Source organism: Mytilus californianus, unplaced genomic scaffold, assembly GCF_021869535.1.
Source record: "Mytilus californianus isolate M0D057914Y unplaced genomic scaffold, xbMytCali1.0.p SCAF_3, whole genome shotgun sequence".
NCBI lineage: Eukaryota > Metazoa > Mollusca > Bivalvia > Mytilida > Mytilidae > Mytilus > Mytilus californianus.
The window spans coordinates 31,208,921-31,226,417 of record NW_026262679.1 but is presented as its reverse complement, the minus strand read 5'-3'; the positions used below and the strand labels follow the sequence as shown (position 1 = coordinate 31,226,417).

Sequence of the window (17,497 nt, the reverse complement as noted above, 5' to 3'; positions counted from 1 at the left end):
AACAGAATTGTTGATGAAGAATAAGGGTTATAAGTATACCGCTGTTGTTTAACATCGCATCTGGTATGATTAACATGAATTCGCTAATTTGCAGGTTGAAACAAAAAAGATTCTGTTATTTTCCAAGCTTTAACCTGGGGATTGTACAGGATCATGTTTTCCCCGACTGTTTACAACGTTGTTGTTTGAAATCTGCTCCGAAGTACAGCAGAAAATATTGTAATATTTTTGATAAGGTAGTTTTTTATGATTGCCAATGCGACATACTCACCAACAACAAACAGACAAGGATGTAAACAAACTAGTGATGACTGAGAGAACTTCAACAATGAGCAACACCCATACCTTATGGTAAACTATAAAAGGCAACAGGATGACAAAATGTGAAAGAGTTCAAAAGGAAAAACCAACTGCTAGATTTATACTAAAACAATAAAAAAAAAAAAACAACCGTGACACACAGTAACCAACGACAACCCCTGGATTACAGGCTCCTTAATTGGAACAAACACGTTAAAAATGTGGCGGTGCGTGGGGTGTTAAACATATTTGTGATAATTTCAATCCCCAACCATGGACTTTATTGTAACAAAGGGGACATTTGAAAAGGGTTTGATTTATTCGATCTTTACTAAGCTAACTAATTATTAGCTCACCTGGCCTAAAGGGCCTTTTGAGCTTTTCTCGTCAATTGGCCTCCGTCGTCCGTTTTCCGTTAACTTTGGCAAAAATCTATGAATCTGCTAGGCCAAATTTAACCAAACTTGACCACAATCATCATTGTGGTATCTAATTTTAAAATGTGTTCGATGACCCCGTCTGCAAACCAACATGGCCAAAAAATGGAACAAAGGGAAAATGCAAGTTTTGTCTCTTATCTTGAAAACTGCTATAGAACAAATCTGATGGAGCAGAAATGTTCAGAATGTTGAGATCTACCTACTGTTTATTTGCATCAATACTATCGGACGACTTCTTATTGGAGTAATTGCCCTTACATGACAAATTTTACCAATTTTGTTTGTTTTTGCCTAATATCTTTTTAAAATTTGAATAGATAGATAGAAACTTTAATTTGCAAAAATAATCAGAAAGACAAGATCTACTAATACGTTTAATGGTCTAAATCGTCAGTCGACTCTTTTGAGTGACTTATGTATTCATGTTGGTATTGTTCACCTTGAATCACATGACCGGGAGATGTTTAGATGCAAATGGCAGTGTATTTTGTATTATTTTAGTGTCAGGATAGGACTGACAATTATATGGGCTGGATGGCTTTTGGATGAACCTTGTTTGAGTGCCATATTCCTGCCATGAAAAGATTAGTAATACACATAGGACAGACGTATATACCAAGATTTTTGGAATTGTTATATTGTTTTTCAATTTCTTAAAGTAATAAGATTCGTCGACAATGGAAATTTGAGCGAAATGGCATAACATTTGAGCGATAAAAAGGACGTTTGAGCGCCAAAGTATAGGACATTTAAGTGCCGGAATTTTAAAAATTCTTAGTTGTTTAAACAAGTTAGCTAAGTCGTTTGAACGAGTTAGCTAAGTTGTTTAAACGAGTTAGCTAAGTTGTTATAACGAGACAGATTCGCTAAGTTGTTATAACAAGTTAGCTAAGTTGTTTAAACAAGTTAACTAAGTCGTTTTAACGAGTTAGCTAAGTTATTTAAACGAGTTAGCTAAGTTGTTTAAACGAGTAAGCTAAGTCGTTAAAACAAGTAAGCTAAGTTGTTATAACAAGATAACTAAGTTGTTTAAACAAGTTAGCTAAGTCGTTTTAACGAGTTAGCTAAGTTGTTTAAACGAGTTAGCTAAGTTGTTTAAATAACTAAGCTAAGTCGTTAAAACAAGTTAGCTAAGTTGTTATAACAAGATAAATATGCTAAGTCGTTATAACAACTTAGCTAAGTCGTTATAACAAGTTAGCTAAGTCGTTATAACGACTTGAAAATAAAACTCCAACCTGACACTAACCGGCTTCCGTAGCAACATGCAAGAAGATTGGAACTATTTTGTTTTGTGTAGTTTGACTAAGGGTTTTTTAAAAGTGGATTAAGGTGAAGTGTCTGTAAATAGCTGCAGTAAGATTTTATTGGATTGTGAATGATTATTCATTGATCTCAGTTCTGAGCATGCTTTGATTACATTTTCACATGATCTCTTAATGCGATACTAACTTTTGCTGCGTTTATATGTTATTTTGTAAGCGTGTATTTTAACACTGCAATGTTTTGTATTTCAGTTTGGTATATTGTTTCCATATGAATCCATCTGTAACTTATTAATGATAACAGTAAACTCATTTATGACTATGTCTTCTGCGTTTTAAAAACATAATGTCATAAAACTGATATCGTCCGGTACTATTTGTTCATATACATGGAGTAATGGTTTGACTTTTCCGTTGAATGTTTTATAAGAACTATTTTATTATTTTTGATAATAATGATTTTAAATATTCCGCTTATCCCTGGTGGCATGATTGGATTTAAGTGTGGCCGTACATACATTATAGAATTCTGATTCTTATGTTTAGCTGATATGCATGAGTTTAAACTGTATCCGCAGCATTCGATTTGTAAATTAAGTCCCCAAACAGGAAGAAAACGAATGAAAAGAAAATCAAAGTACTGAAGTACTGAACATCGGATGACCACAAGTTCTTGAGGATGGTCAAAAGCACTTGTCTCAGAAAAAAAACAACATATCTCTTTACATAAAACTGAGGTTAATGTACAGAGATATATTTTTTTCTGAGACAAGTTCGTGCGTGGATGATGAATAAATGACAGGAAATTCAACTTCACCGTAATAACTATTATATTGTAGTGATACAAATCAGTATACACTGAGTTGTTGTTTATATTATATTAAAATAACAGTTACATATATATATGATTTGAATCCATTTGTATATCATTCTATTCTACTATTCTAAAAATAGTGCAATGCAAGTGCATGGTGGACACTTTTCTGTAAAAATTCGATTTTTCTAAGATTGGATACGAGTAGGCATTCATATTTTCCCGCAAAATCAATTACAGAGTTACCGGCCCTTGACGGTATTTTCACAAAACGTTCTTTGAGATATTCTTCCGCATGCTTTAACACAATTTTTCGGTACGTGTGCATTGATATTATCAATGATTTTTTACTTATATATATAACTACAAAACATTTTCATATTATTAATTTATGTTGTAAACAAAAATATTTTTATCAGTATTCATTGAAGAGATGTATTTATATCAAACGATAAGGAATGTTATTTTGCACTCGTTTATGTGCGCGTATTTATCATGTTTATAGATCGGTTACAAACCCAAAACTAATTTACATAATGGAAATCTAGGCGATAGCAATACATCGGGATGACCTCAAGGTCATCGCGATGTAAAAAAACAATACAAAAATCAATAAAATAGGATATTTGTAAATGACCAACCATGATCAGGTCAACCCGTAGTTACAACGCGATTAATACAATTTTATTGCGAAATGCCATTTGATTTGCGAGAGACATTTACGACGGTAAAATCAACTGCTACCAATTAAGGTCGCCGGATGTCATGGCAGACAGATTCATGCCACAAATGTTTCTCATATACTGGAATTCCACAGAATCCACTCCAAAAAACCATTAAAAGGTTTACAGTTTTAACCGCTAAAACTGTCAAAAAAGAATGGGTGAGACATTGACATAGTTATAAGGGGCCAAACTGAACTCAAAAACATCAACCACAGAGTTTGGCCGACTTCTCTGTTAATCTATGCAAAAACAAAATGGACAGTATAAATTGATACAAACAATTCGTTAAAACGGATTGATAAGATTATCAAAATCTGACTAAAGATTAACACTTATTTAAACAAATCCATGGCTTTTTTATTTTATCTAACATTACATAATTTAAGCCTGGTATCTTTGACACCATGTACCTTTATCTATATATCCACATGTATACATGTACAATGTACATGTACACATACACTTGTGAAAATCATGATAAACAAACATTTACTATTTATCTAATACTTTAAAAATGGAGTCGAAAGTACGAAAGAGAGGACCAACATTACAGTATGTAGACGTTGAAGATCAAGACACTAATTTCAGGTTAGTCAGATAAATGCGTTTTCAATTTAAGTGTTGATCAGTGTTAATTCTAACTATTTACCTGTCTTAACAGATCGGATGTTAGCGCTGGGGATATTATATCTCTATCCACGCCGAAACACTAGCTGACAAAAAAGAAAATAGATAGGTTCCTTCTGCTGTAAAAAAGGTAACATCAAAGGTACATGAGAAAATCCAAAACATTAGATCCTCAATAACTTTTTATTCATCTTTTATAGGATATATATTAGAAACTTACCATTTGAGAACTTTGAAAATTGCACTCATATATGTATACATACACTGATGTTTTTATAAAGGCCACTGTTTGCATAGTATATTGTTATTGTTTATAAATGCATGTATTACATTGGGCGATCGGTTTGATGCATTTAAGTGCATTTGTGAACCGATTCGAAATGTGTAACTTTTACAAGAGTTATACTGAAATTCAAAAATGACAACATTTTCTTAATTGAGATTTTTTTTCAATAGAAAATGTATGAAAAATGTTAAAATTGTGAAAAAATTAAGATAGGTCTGCTTGTTTTTATTTCTTTGTTATGAGACAGGCATTTGGAAACATATCAATTTTTAGCCAAGGAATAAGATAGACGGAGATACAAATAACAAAGAAGTTTCAATTAAAACACGATTAACAATGATCCTGAAATCAAGTTAGTCTAGCCTAGTTAGTTTTAAAACACGTGGAATTGATAAAAGATCGATCTTATATAATATACAATACATTTTAAGATTAAATTGTATGCATAAAAATAAGGCATATTTCAACTGTTTTGTAGAAATGAGAAGAAACCATCGTCACATGACAAGTTCCACTGGGATTTGTGGTTGTTGTTGGCTGTAGAAAATTGGCTGTTTGACTTTGGACGACCTATATTTGCAGTAAGAAAAAAAACCATGTTTTACTATAGAAGACTTAACTGGTAATAGATTCACAAATATGTTCTTCAATTAAACAACACAAACAACATAAACTCTTTTAGGAAAATAATAAACTTTTGATAGCAATATTTCTCTCTTAATTAAAGTGGGATATACTCTTTTAGGGGGGGGGGGGGGGGGTGGGGTCTTTGGAGGAATTAAACATCGGAATTTCTCTAATTTTCTCAAGTCCCCCCGCTTGAAGAAGGAAAATATATTCAAGACCCCCTTTCCAAAGACATGCAAATTTCACCCCCAACATTCTATTATACTATTATATTCAACAAAATAATGCATCACTAGCGGAGTAAGAGCTTCAAGTGGGGAAGTTGAATGTGACTGCCGGGAAATTTATTTAGATACATGTGTATGCCTGTTATGGTATCATTGACAGTTACCACACTTTCATATAATTTTAGCACATTGTTCCTACCTTTTATTATGGAAGTTAGTAAATTAACTTCCGATAAAAATATTTTCATGGAATAACATAACATGTTGAAACTAATGATTTTAATCTTAAGAATTTAGCCGAGCGGAGCGAGGAGAAGACAACTGTTGTCTTTCCTGCCACTATTTTTTTTAATTTTAATTTTTAGGGGAAGCGTTGGGTGTGGGTCGAATGAGTTCACATCTCCAAGGAAATATTCACATAAAATACATATGAAAAATGCCACACTTGACTCCCGGATCTCATCTTGAACCATTGAAATATATGGTCAATCACGAGTTTTACGATTAATCATGTAAGGAAACGTCTATTAATATTTTCATTGATTTTATTAAAAGGAAAGGGGTATAATCAGGAAAGCTGCGAGAAAAGCTACAAAAAACAAAGACATCAAACCATAATTCCCTATTATTGTCGCTTTCATGTCCAACAAACAAATAGAAGATGGCCATGACTCATATGAAACAAACATTGAAATGAACTTTGAAGCCAAAAATGATAACACAGGAGATATAGATATAGATATGACATTTGAATCAATTGTTAGAAACTTCTGCTGAATAATCAGATACTGATGTATAGTAGTCATCAAATTATAGCTATGATTTTTGCATGTTTGAAATTCAGAATTGCTCAAATCTTGTAAAAAAATTTCGATGCCCCAACTTAAGTATTGAAAAATTGGATACTCTCCTTTTCGTTCCCAAAATGTTTTGTCAAGACCTCTTCTTAATTTCCTCTTAGCACCCCCCCCCCCCCCTTCCCCCTTTCTACCTTATATTGGAATAACGTTGTAAACAGGGAACGGTTTTCTCAACAATTATGAAGATATCTAATACCAAAATCAAACAAAATATTGCAAGTACAAATACAAATAGATACCTGAAACCCAAAAAACAGTATGAACCGCATCAACTTCAAATGAATTGAGACCATGTGACAAAGTATACAACTCCTGCTTAGAATTGGTCATATATCATGCGATTCAGTAGTAAAGGTCGCTTTCAATTCTATAAAAAAATGAAAAGATGGCAATCTGACGACAGAGAACATGCTGTAACGAATAATACATTCGTGATCGCGACAATTATACTTACCGGTTTTGATGAATTCAGTCATCATCGCTATTTTTAGTAATTTTTGTGTCGTGAGTAAAAGCTGCTTTTAGAAAAGGATCTTGCATACCATTGGAAAAAACGATTGGTATGACAAGAAGTACTCTGGTTGTTCAAAATGAGAATCGAACAGTTAGAATAAGAAAACGAAGATAATAGCAATTGTAATAGATCCTAGTTTTGAGTTGTCTTTAGCGTCAATTTCAAGAAAAAGCCAAAAGAACTTGGAATTTATTGAAAGTTTGAATACAGTTTTTTTTTTATTAAGCGCAATAATTGATAGTATATTTGTAATACAAAACACTTTCGATGTAAGTATCGAAATAAGATACAAAAATTAAGTTTATGAAAGATTTGGACCAGAACACATTTCATTCTTGAATAAAAACAAAAACAAAAACATTGAAAAAAATGAAGACAACACGTTATGAATGTCATGCGTCCGAAGCGCTTTTCTGGATTTATACCTGCATCAGGAACGCTCAAAGCCGAATATTTGAACGCCAAAGATGTACAAGAACAGAAACTGTTGAAGAGCTATATGACCAAAAAGAACCTAAAACAATAATCAAATTCATCTAAGGTCAACATTGCCTGAGGGAGTTGAGTTTTTATAATAACATCTAAGCTCTGTTTGACATATTGCAAAGAAATGTGATACATATTTCTGCATTGAAATGCTTTTTAAATGTTTAAAAATATTTTTCTTTCCAGTTATTTGTGCCCCAGAAATGGTTTCCAATGAACTACCCTAGTGTCGGGGACTATTGTCATATGGCTTACAATGTTATCACACCGTTTTGTCTACTCAAGGTATGAAATCGATAGTCTATAAAAAAAATACTTACAGTTCTGGCGGCTGAAGTTGCTATGATTCATAAACCATTAAAAAGGTAATGGTCTTACACAAAAAAGAGTGAATAGAATTTATCAAAAAATATTGGACAAACAAGGGAGCCTAATGCAACCACCACACAAACTAGATAAAGAAAGATCACATACTAGACAAACAATAATACATGTTAGTCTGAATTCACGTAAGCAAAAGTACTTTTATTTCACCTGATTTTCCGCTTACCTAAATTTTTTATATAATTTGTATTTATATGTACTAGTTAACCAACTGTTAAAAGGGGGAGCCACTAGAAATTCACATAAAGGAACAAGCCAGATGAAACCAATAAATCAGGTGCATGGGAACACAGAGAAAGACACATACAACCAATAGTTTGAATTTAGATTTTAACAATACGAACTCCCGCCAAAAAACGTACTATAAATAAAGGCAGCAGTAGTATACTGGTGTTCAAAAGTCATAAATCGATTGTACTAGTTAACCAACTGTTAAAAGGGGAGCCACTAGAAATTCACATACAGGAAAAAGCCAGATGAAACCAATAAATCAGGTGCATGGGAACACAGAGAAAGACACATACAACCAATAGTTTTAATTTAGATTTTAACAATACGCACTCCCGCCAAAAACGTTCTATAAATAAAGACAACAGTAGTATACCGGTGTTCAAAAGTCATAAATCGATTGAGAGAAAACAAATCCGGGTTACAAACTAAAACCGAGGGAAACACATCAACTATAAGAGGAAAACAAAGGAACAACAGGAACACTGAAGTGCAACAAAAACAAACGCCAACATATATAGAAACGAACTATTTGATAACAACTGCCATATTGCTGACTTGGTACAGGAAAAAATGGTGGGTTGAACCTGGTTTTATGGCTAACAAAACCTTCCGCTTACATGGCAATGTTAAAAAATATATCGCTAAAATGACAACACTACGTAACAGAAATACAGCACAAACACTCATCACAGAGAAACGCAAAAACAAATAATATGATAGTCGACACAACATGCAAACCGCAGAACAGCGAACATCTTCCATCAACGACAGACACCACAGGACATCACAAATAGTAACGCACTTACGTAACGAACATGCAATCTCGAACTTTATGCAATTATTTTCACAATACCAGTCCAAACAATTTTCATGACAAAGATGGTATTGAAAGGCTATTTTATAATTATTTTGACTACAAACGATAAGACATAACATATTATCCAGCCGAAACCATAACAAAAACATAAAAAATAAATGAATGATGGATGTACAAAATACCGAGACACGTCGTATAGCAATGCAAATTCACACTCGGTATAACAGTCATATTCGGGAATAGGTTACGTTCGGTACTTAGCAGACAGACGACATAGATGTTAAACCACAATCTAAGAAGTGGTAAAAATGGCATTAGTTAGTTTAGACACAGACACATTGTATAGATCAACCAATTCGTGATGGTGTCCCTAAAACTTACGGAGTGTCATTTTTAATCTTTCCTCCTCATAACTCTGTTGGAGCAGTTTCTGCGTAAGGAGCACACTCCTGTATATGAAGTCAGTATAGTGTGAACATACACGAGCATAACGTATCAATTGAGATATGTTAACACCATACGACGGAGCAGAGGGTATGTTACTGCTGAGAAATGGGAAACTGATAATTGGGAAGTTGAAATCATCCCGTTTGTCATAGATTATAGTGTGAAGTCGTCAATCTGTGTCAATATTGAGGAAAAGATCAAGGTATGAAGCACTCCTTCTTGTGTCAGTTGTATCCTTAATTTCAAGTTCACTGGGATATACGAGATGCAAGTACTGACTGAAATATTGGTTATTCAGTGATAGGACATCATCAATATATCTGAAAGTAAAATTAAAGAATTTTGCAAGGTGCGTTTTCTTTTTGTCTTTTAGAAGGTTATGAATGGATTCTGCTTCATAAGAGCACAAAAACAAGTCGGCCAGAAGGGGTGCACAATTAGTACCCATTGGAATACCGACTGTCTATTGAAATATCAATCCTCCAAACCCAACAAATATATTGTCGATTAAAAAGTCGAAGTTATTCTATAATACTTATTCTATGATATCTATTTATAGCTTTTTGAAAGAAGCCCAAACAAATCCTCATCAACATTCAATATGCTATGTATTATCACATTTGTTATGGGTGCCAGTATTCATCTGGTAGGAGATTCTATTAACCACAGATTAGTGTTACTGGGATACGAGCTTCATCTGTCAGTCCGGGAAAATCCAATGATGCAACAGATACAACCACCTGGACTGGTAAGTACCGTTATTTTTTATATTTTGTCTATAGTCATTAACTCAATTCTACGAATTTTGTTTTGTCGTCTGTTATATAATTACAAATGATCTTACTTAATCGTACAATCTGTATTTCTTCTAATTGACAAAATATTAGGAAAATGTTCCTCAAGTCGACTTACTATTAATTTGAAAGCTGCATATCCTCTTGGCTTTGTTTTAATATTTGATTGTGTGTTCTGAATATTTGGATTATTTTATTTCGTCGTGGTATCGTTACTTTGCTGCCTTCCTTTCTTTACACCCCCACCACCGCAACAACCACCACCACCACCAACAACATCAACAACAACTAATATTACTTAAAATATTTTCGTGTCGAGAAACTGACGCCACTATATAGGGCAATTATGTTTTTGCTCGATTGTTTGTATTTCCTTTTAGTTTAATTTTACTTAATTTCTAATAATAATAACATGCATTTATGCATTCTAGAAAATTGTAGCGTTTTACATAGAATAAGTAGTTTTAACAGTTGACAGTGCCAGAGTATACCGTTTTAAATATATCTAACCTATGTTAAAAATGAGTAGATCTTGCTTAAATTGATAAAATGACTAACTTGCAATATTAACTTATGAAACCCACGTACACACATACTGCTCGTGTTTCTAAAAAAACATAACCATAAACGTTGGAGACGAAACATTTGGCCATTCAAAGTCATCTACATCTCCTCTTAACATTTGTCAGCGTCCATATCTAACGGACATACACATGTATGCTATTACTGATGCACTGAATACAGGATAGATAGTACTATTTAGGACTGCCAATTCACTAGTGACGGTACCATCCAGGTGGTGGAAATGTTGATATATGTATCTTGAATCAGGTATTAGTATGACAAAGACCAGTTCGAATAGCTAAATGCATTGTTGATATATAAAACGTACGACATTGTCCAAACCTAAACAGAACAAACAAAACGTACGAGATTGTCAAAACCTAAACAGAACAAATGCAAACAAATCGTACGAGATTGTCCAAACCTAAACAGAACAAACAAAACGTACGAGATTGTCCAAACTTAAACAGAACAAACAAAAGGTACGAGATTGTCCTAACCTAAACAGAACAAACAAAAACGTACGAGATTGTCCAAACCTAAACAGATTAAACAAAACGTACGAGATTGTCCAACCTAAACAGAACAAACACAAACGTACGAGATTTTCCAAACCTAAACAGAACAAACAAAAACGTACGAGATTGTCCAAACCTAAACAGATTAAACAAAACGTACGAGATTGTCCAACCTAAACAGAACAAACAAAAAGTACGAGATTGTCCAAACCTAAACAAGACAAACAAAACGTACGAGATTGTCCAAACCTAAACAGAACAAACAAAAACGTATAAGATTGTCCAAACCTAAACAGAACAAACAAAAACGTATAAGATTGTCCAAACCTAAACAGAACAAACAAAAACGTACGAGATTGTCCAAATCTAAACAGAATAAAACGTACGCGATTGTCCAAACCTAAACAGAACAAACAAAAACGTACGAGATTGTCCAAACCTAAACAGATTAAACAAAACGTACGAGATTGTCCAACCTAAACAGAACAAACAAAAAATACGAGATTGTCCAAACCCAAACAGAACAAACAAAACGTACGAGATTGTCCAAACCTAAACAGAACAAACAAAAACGTACGAGATTGACCAAACCTAAACAGGACAAACATAACGTACGAGATTGTCCAAACCTAAACAGGACAAACAAAACGTACGAGATTGTCCAAACCTAAACAAGACAAACAAAACGTACGAGATTGTCCAAATCTAAACAGAATAAAACGTACGCGATTGTCCAAACCTAAACAGAACAAACAAAAACGTACGAGATTGTCCAAATCTAAACAGAATAAAACGTACGCGATTGTCCAAACCTAAACAGAACAAACAAAAACGTACGAGATTGTCCAAATCTAAACAGAACAAACAAAACGTACGAGATTGTCCAAACCTAAACAGGACAAACAAAACGTACGAGATTGTTCAAACCTAAACAGAACAAACAAAACGTACGAGATTGTCCAAACCTAAACAGAACAAACAAAAACGTACGAGATTTTCCAAATCTAAACAGAATAAAACGTACGCGATTGTCCAAACCTAAACAGAACAAACAAAAACGTACGAGATTGTCCAAACCTAAACAGATTAAACAAAACGTACGAGATTGTCCAACCTAAACAGAACAAACAAAAAGTACGAGATTGTCCAAACCTAAACAGAACAAACAAAACGTACGAGATTGTCCAAACCTAAACAGAACAAACAAAAACGTACGAGATTGTCCAAATCTAAACAGAATAAAACGTACGCGATTGTCCAAACCTAAACAGAACAAACAAAAACGTACGAGATTGTCCAAACCTAAACAGAACAAACAAAAACGTACGAGATTGTCCAAATCTAAACAGAACAAACAAAACGTACGAGATTGTCCAAACCTAAACAGGACAAACAAAACGTACGAGATTGTTCAAACCTAAACAGAACAAACAAAACGTACGAGATTGTCCAAACCTAAACAGAACAAACAAAAACGTACGAGATTTTCCAAATCTAAACAGAATAAAACGTACGCGATTGTCCAAACCTAAACAGAACAAACAAAAACGTACGAGATTGTCCAAACCTAAACAGATTAAACAAAACGTACGAGATTGTCCAACCTAAACAGAACAAACAAAAAGTACGAGATTGTTCAACCTACACAGACCAAACAAAAACGTACGAGATTGTCCAACCTAAACAGGACAAACAAAACGTACGAGATTGTCCAAACCTAAACAGAACAAACAAAAACGTACGAGATTGTCCAAACTTAAACAGAACAAACATAACGTACGAGATTGTCCAAATTTAAACAGAACAAACATAACGTACGAGATTGTCCAAATTTAAACAGAACAAACAAAACGTACGAGATTGTTCAAACCTAAACAGAACAAACAAAACGTACGAGATTGTCAAAACCTAAACAGAACAAACAAAACGTACGAGATTGTCCAAACCTAAACAGGACAAACAAAACGTACGAGATTGTCCAAACCTAAACAGGACAAACAAAACGTACGAGATTGTTCAAACCTAAACAGAACAAACAAAACGTATGAGATTGTCCAAACCTAAACAGAACAAACAAAAACGTACGAGATTTTCCAAATCTAAACAGAATAAAACGTACGCGATTGTCCAAACCTAAACAGAACAAACAAAAACGTACGAGATTGTCCAAACCTAAACAGATTAAACAAATAGTACGAGATTGTCCAACCTAAACAGAACAAACAAAAAGTACGAGATTGTTCAACCTAGACAGACCAAACAAAAACGTACGAGATTGTCCAACCTAAACAGGACAAACAAAACGTACGAGATTGTCCAAACCTAAACAGAACAAACAAAAACGTACGAGATTGTCCAAACTTAAACAGAACAAACATAACGTACGAGATTGTCCAAATCTAAACAGAACAAACAAAACGTACGAGATTGTTCAAACCTAAACAGAACAAACAAAACGTACGAGATTGTCAAAACCCTAAACAGAACAAACAAAACGTACGAGATTGTCCAAACCTAAACAGGACAAACAAAACGTACGAGATTGTTCAAACCTAAACAGAACAAACAAAACGTACGAGATTGTCCAAACCTAAACAGAACAAACAAAAACTTACGAGATTGTCCAAATCTAAACAGAATAAAACGTACCTGATTGTCCAAACCTAAACAGAACAAACAAAAACGTACGAGATTGTCCAAACCTAAACAGATTAAACAAAACGTACGAGATTGTCCAACCTAAACAGAACAAACAAAAAGTACGAGATTGTCCAAACCTAAACAGAACAAACAAAAACGTACGAGATTGTCCAAATGTAAACAGAATAAAACGTACGCGATTGTCCAAACCTAAACAGAACAAACAAAAACGTACGAGATTGTCCAAACCTAAACAGATTAAACAAAACGTACGAGATTGTCCAACCTAAACAGAACAAACAAAAAGTACGAGATTGTCCAAACCTAAACAGGACAAACAAAACGTACGAGATTGTCCAAACCTAAACAGAACAAACAAAAACGTACGAGATTGTCCAAACCTAAACAGAACAACGAAACGTACGAGATTGTCCAAACCTAAACAGAACAAACAAAAACGTACGAGATTGTCCAAACTTAAACAGAACAAACATAACGTACGAGATTGTCCAAACCTAAACAGAACAAACAAAACGTACGAGATTGTTCAAACCTAAACAGAACAAACAAAACGTACGAGATTGTCAAAACCTAAACAGACCAAAACAAAACGTACGAGATTGTCCAAACCTAAACAGGACAAACAAAAAGTACGAGATTGTCCAAACCTAAACAGAACAAACAAAACGTACGAGATTGTCCAACCTAAACAGGACAAACAAAACGTACGAGATTGTCCAAACCTAAACAGAACAAACAAAAACGTACGAGATTGTCCAAACTTAAACAGAACTAACATAACGTACGAGATTGTCCAAATCTAAACAGAACAAACAAAACGTACGAGATTGTCCAAACCTAAACAGGACAAACAAAAACGTACGAGATTTTCCAAATCTAAACAGAATCAAACGTACGCGATTGTCCAAACCTAAACAGAACAAACAAAAACGTACGAGATTGTCCAAACCTTAACAGATTAAACAAAACGTACGAGATTGTCCAACCTAAACAGAACAAACAAAAAGTACGAGATTGTTCAACCTACATAGACCAAACAAAAACGTACGAGATTATCCAACCTAAACAGGACAAACAAAACGTACGAGATTGTCCAAACCTAAACAGAACAAACAAAAACGTACGAGATTGTCCAAACTTAAACAGAACTAACATAACGTACGAGATTGTCCAAACCTAAACAGAACAAACAAAACGTACGAGATTGTTCAAACCTAAACAGAACAAACAAAACGTACGAGATTGTCAAAACCTAAACAGAACAAACAAAACGTACGAGATTGTCCAAACCTAAACAGGACAAACAAAACGTACGAGATTGTTCAAACATAAACAGAACAAACAAAACGTACGAGATTGTCCAAACCTAAACAGAACAAACAAAAACGTACGAGATTGTCCAAATCTAAACAGAATAAAACGTACGCGATTGTCCAAACCTAAACAGAACAAACAAAAACGTACGAGATTGTCCAAACCTAAACAGATTAAACAAAACGTACGAGATTGTCCAACCTAAACAGAACAAACAAAAAGTACGAGATTGTCCAAACCTAAACAGAACAAACAAAACGTACGAGATTGTCCAAACCTAAACAGAACAAACAAAAACGTACGAGATTGTCCAAATCTAAACAGAATAAAACGTACGCGATTGTCCAAACCTAAACAGAACAAACAAAAACGTACGAGATTGTCCAAATCTAAACAGAACAAACAAAACGTACGAGTTTGTCCAAACCTAAACAGAACAAACAAAAACGTACGATATTGTCCAAACCTAAACAGAACAAACAAAACGTACGAGATTGTCCAAACCTAAACATAACAAACAAAAACGACAGATTTGACTAGAGAAGTTTCAACCATTACATTTAATTTTTAACTTGAAGCCAAAATATATCGTACTGTTGAAATAAAGATGCCCTAAGTCTGGCTAGTACTCAAAATTGTCTAAAACATAGCTGTGAACAATTAGTAAATCGATTTGGCTGTCTTATTTGGTTACCAATGGTACACTCTCAAGTCACTGTTTCTGTTCACTGTATCATATTAAATTTTCTGTTTATTGCAGGTGGATTCTTTTGAACTTTTATACCTATATGACGAAGTTATAGGTCATTTAATGTGGTGAGTGAACCTTTATATGGAACTTTACAACTGATGTGATATATAGTTGTAATGACGAAGAGGAGGGCACTAACTATATGTATCTTAAATTTTGTTTTGCAATTCAACATAGCTTTATTTGCTTGAGATACTTTTAAAATTAATTTAGCCGGAACCCCGACCCTTCCACTGAAATAATTCTACAATATGGTCAATGAAAGATCATAAATGAAAACCGACACATTTATAATATCGTATTCAACAAGTTTTGTAATTAAAAAGTTTTCTAAATATGGTAAGAGCTTTTATTTAAATACACATATTATTTCTCATAACTTTTTCAAGCTTTCAAGAATGTATATTCCTTTTTTGTCAAAGTAAATAGCTATGTATAACTTAAAAATGAGTTAAGAAAATAAATTCTTCTTATTACAGGTATATTCCATTCTTCATCAGTTTCTTCTTATATTTTGTTGGTTGTTTCACTTCCAAATTAACAACTTCATCTTCAGCAGTAGCATGGTGGTTGCTGATGTTAGTCAGTGGATTATATTACTGGTGGGTACATGTGACTACGTAATTGACAAAAAATCAAAGGCAATATCCATACAGAACAGGTTGACCAATTGAAAGTCGTCATTTGGACGCAAACAATGGAAAAGATCGCAGTTCAAAATCGCCATATTCTAGAAACATTTTTTAATAGATTGAACAAACGACAACCAAACAAAAAGACTTGTAGTGCCATCTTCATTATCAATTTAATAAAAGTTCTATTACAAATAAGGTAACATTAAACCTCTCAATTAGTTCTTGTTGATCTGTTTAGGTCCTTTTTTGTGTTATGTTCACAATATTAAATATACATTTAGCTTTTAAAATAATTGGTCACGAGCGTTACTAAGTACATATGTAATATAATCGCTAAAGAACGGATGAAAACTTTAAAAATAACATACCAAGTGTTTATCTAAAATTGAGAATGGAAATGGGGTATGTGACAAAGAGACAACAACCCGATCAAATAGCAGAAAACAACCCGAGGCCACCAATGGGTCTTCAACACAGCGAGAAAATCCCCCACCCGGAGGCGGGCTTCAGCTGGCCACTAAACACAAATGTGTGCTAGTTCAGTGAAAATGGACGTCACACTAAACTCCGTTAGTCTATCGTCTAATAATAATTTAACAGTACTTTTTTTTTATCTTTTACAGGTATTTAGTGACTGAAGGACAAATTTTCTCAGTATACATTATAACCTTTATATGTATGCTAGCAATGGTATTAATTAGAAAGAGCCAAGGACAGAAAATGGATGTCAATGGCAGATTTCTTTTCTATTCATTTACAACAACATTTGTATTAGTAGTAGTATGGGTGCTATGGTTGTGGAATGATCCTATTTTAAGACATAAATATCCAGGTTTATTGTACATTCCTGAACCGTGGTCGTATTATACATTGTATATAAAGCCGCATTAAATTGACTCATTAAAAAACTTTGTTTTATTGAGATTTTTACATCGCTTTGTTTAGTTTTATACTCTTTAATGAAATAAGTGTTTATTAAAATAACTAAGTATTCACTGTTTATGTAAACACAAACGCCATGTCGGTTTTGGCATACAAGGTAATATCATCTTGTGCATTAACAAGAAAATATGGAAGAGGTTATTTCTATGTTGTGTGAATAAATGGACAAATTAAACAATAAATTCTACAGCACCATAACAACACAAAACATAACTGGATACCTTCTGTTCCTCAGTAATGCCTTGTGTGAGTAACTTTAGATGTTGGA

At 33.7% G+C, this 17,497-nt stretch overlaps 1 protein-coding gene across 1 annotated transcript; it reads left to right on the top strand.

Annotated features, from left to right (window-relative positions):
• Positions 1-4,028: 4,028 nt before the first annotated feature.
• Positions 4,029-17,222, top strand: LOC127734364 (ceroid-lipofuscinosis neuronal protein 6 homolog). The gene is made up of 7 exons (XM_052244201.1): positions 4,029-4,132; positions 4,936-5,038; positions 7,358-7,456; positions 9,610-9,798; positions 15,662-15,717; positions 16,132-16,254; positions 16,911-17,222. The coding sequence occupies exons 1-7, from the start codon at positions 4,059-4,061 to the stop codon at positions 17,176-17,178; spliced, it is 912 nt and encodes a 303-aa protein (XP_052100161.1). The 5' UTR covers positions 4,029-4,058; the 3' UTR covers positions 17,179-17,222.
• Positions 17,223-17,497: the final 275 nt, after the last annotated feature.

Excerpts from the sequence above, each read along its gene's own strand:
- LOC127734364 (XM_052244201.1), top strand. The coding sequence starts at position 4,059 with ATGGAGTCGAAAGTACGAAAGAGAGGACCAACATTACAGTATGTAGAC. Across the intron at positions 7,457-9,609 it reads CACCGTTTTGTCTACTCAAG|CTTTTTGAAAGAAGCCCAAA; the intron begins GTATGAAATCGA and ends ATCTATTTATAG. Across the intron at positions 15,718-16,131 it reads GTTATAGGTCATTTAATGTG|GTATATTCCATTCTTCATCA; the intron begins GTGAGTGAACCT and ends TTCTTATTACAG.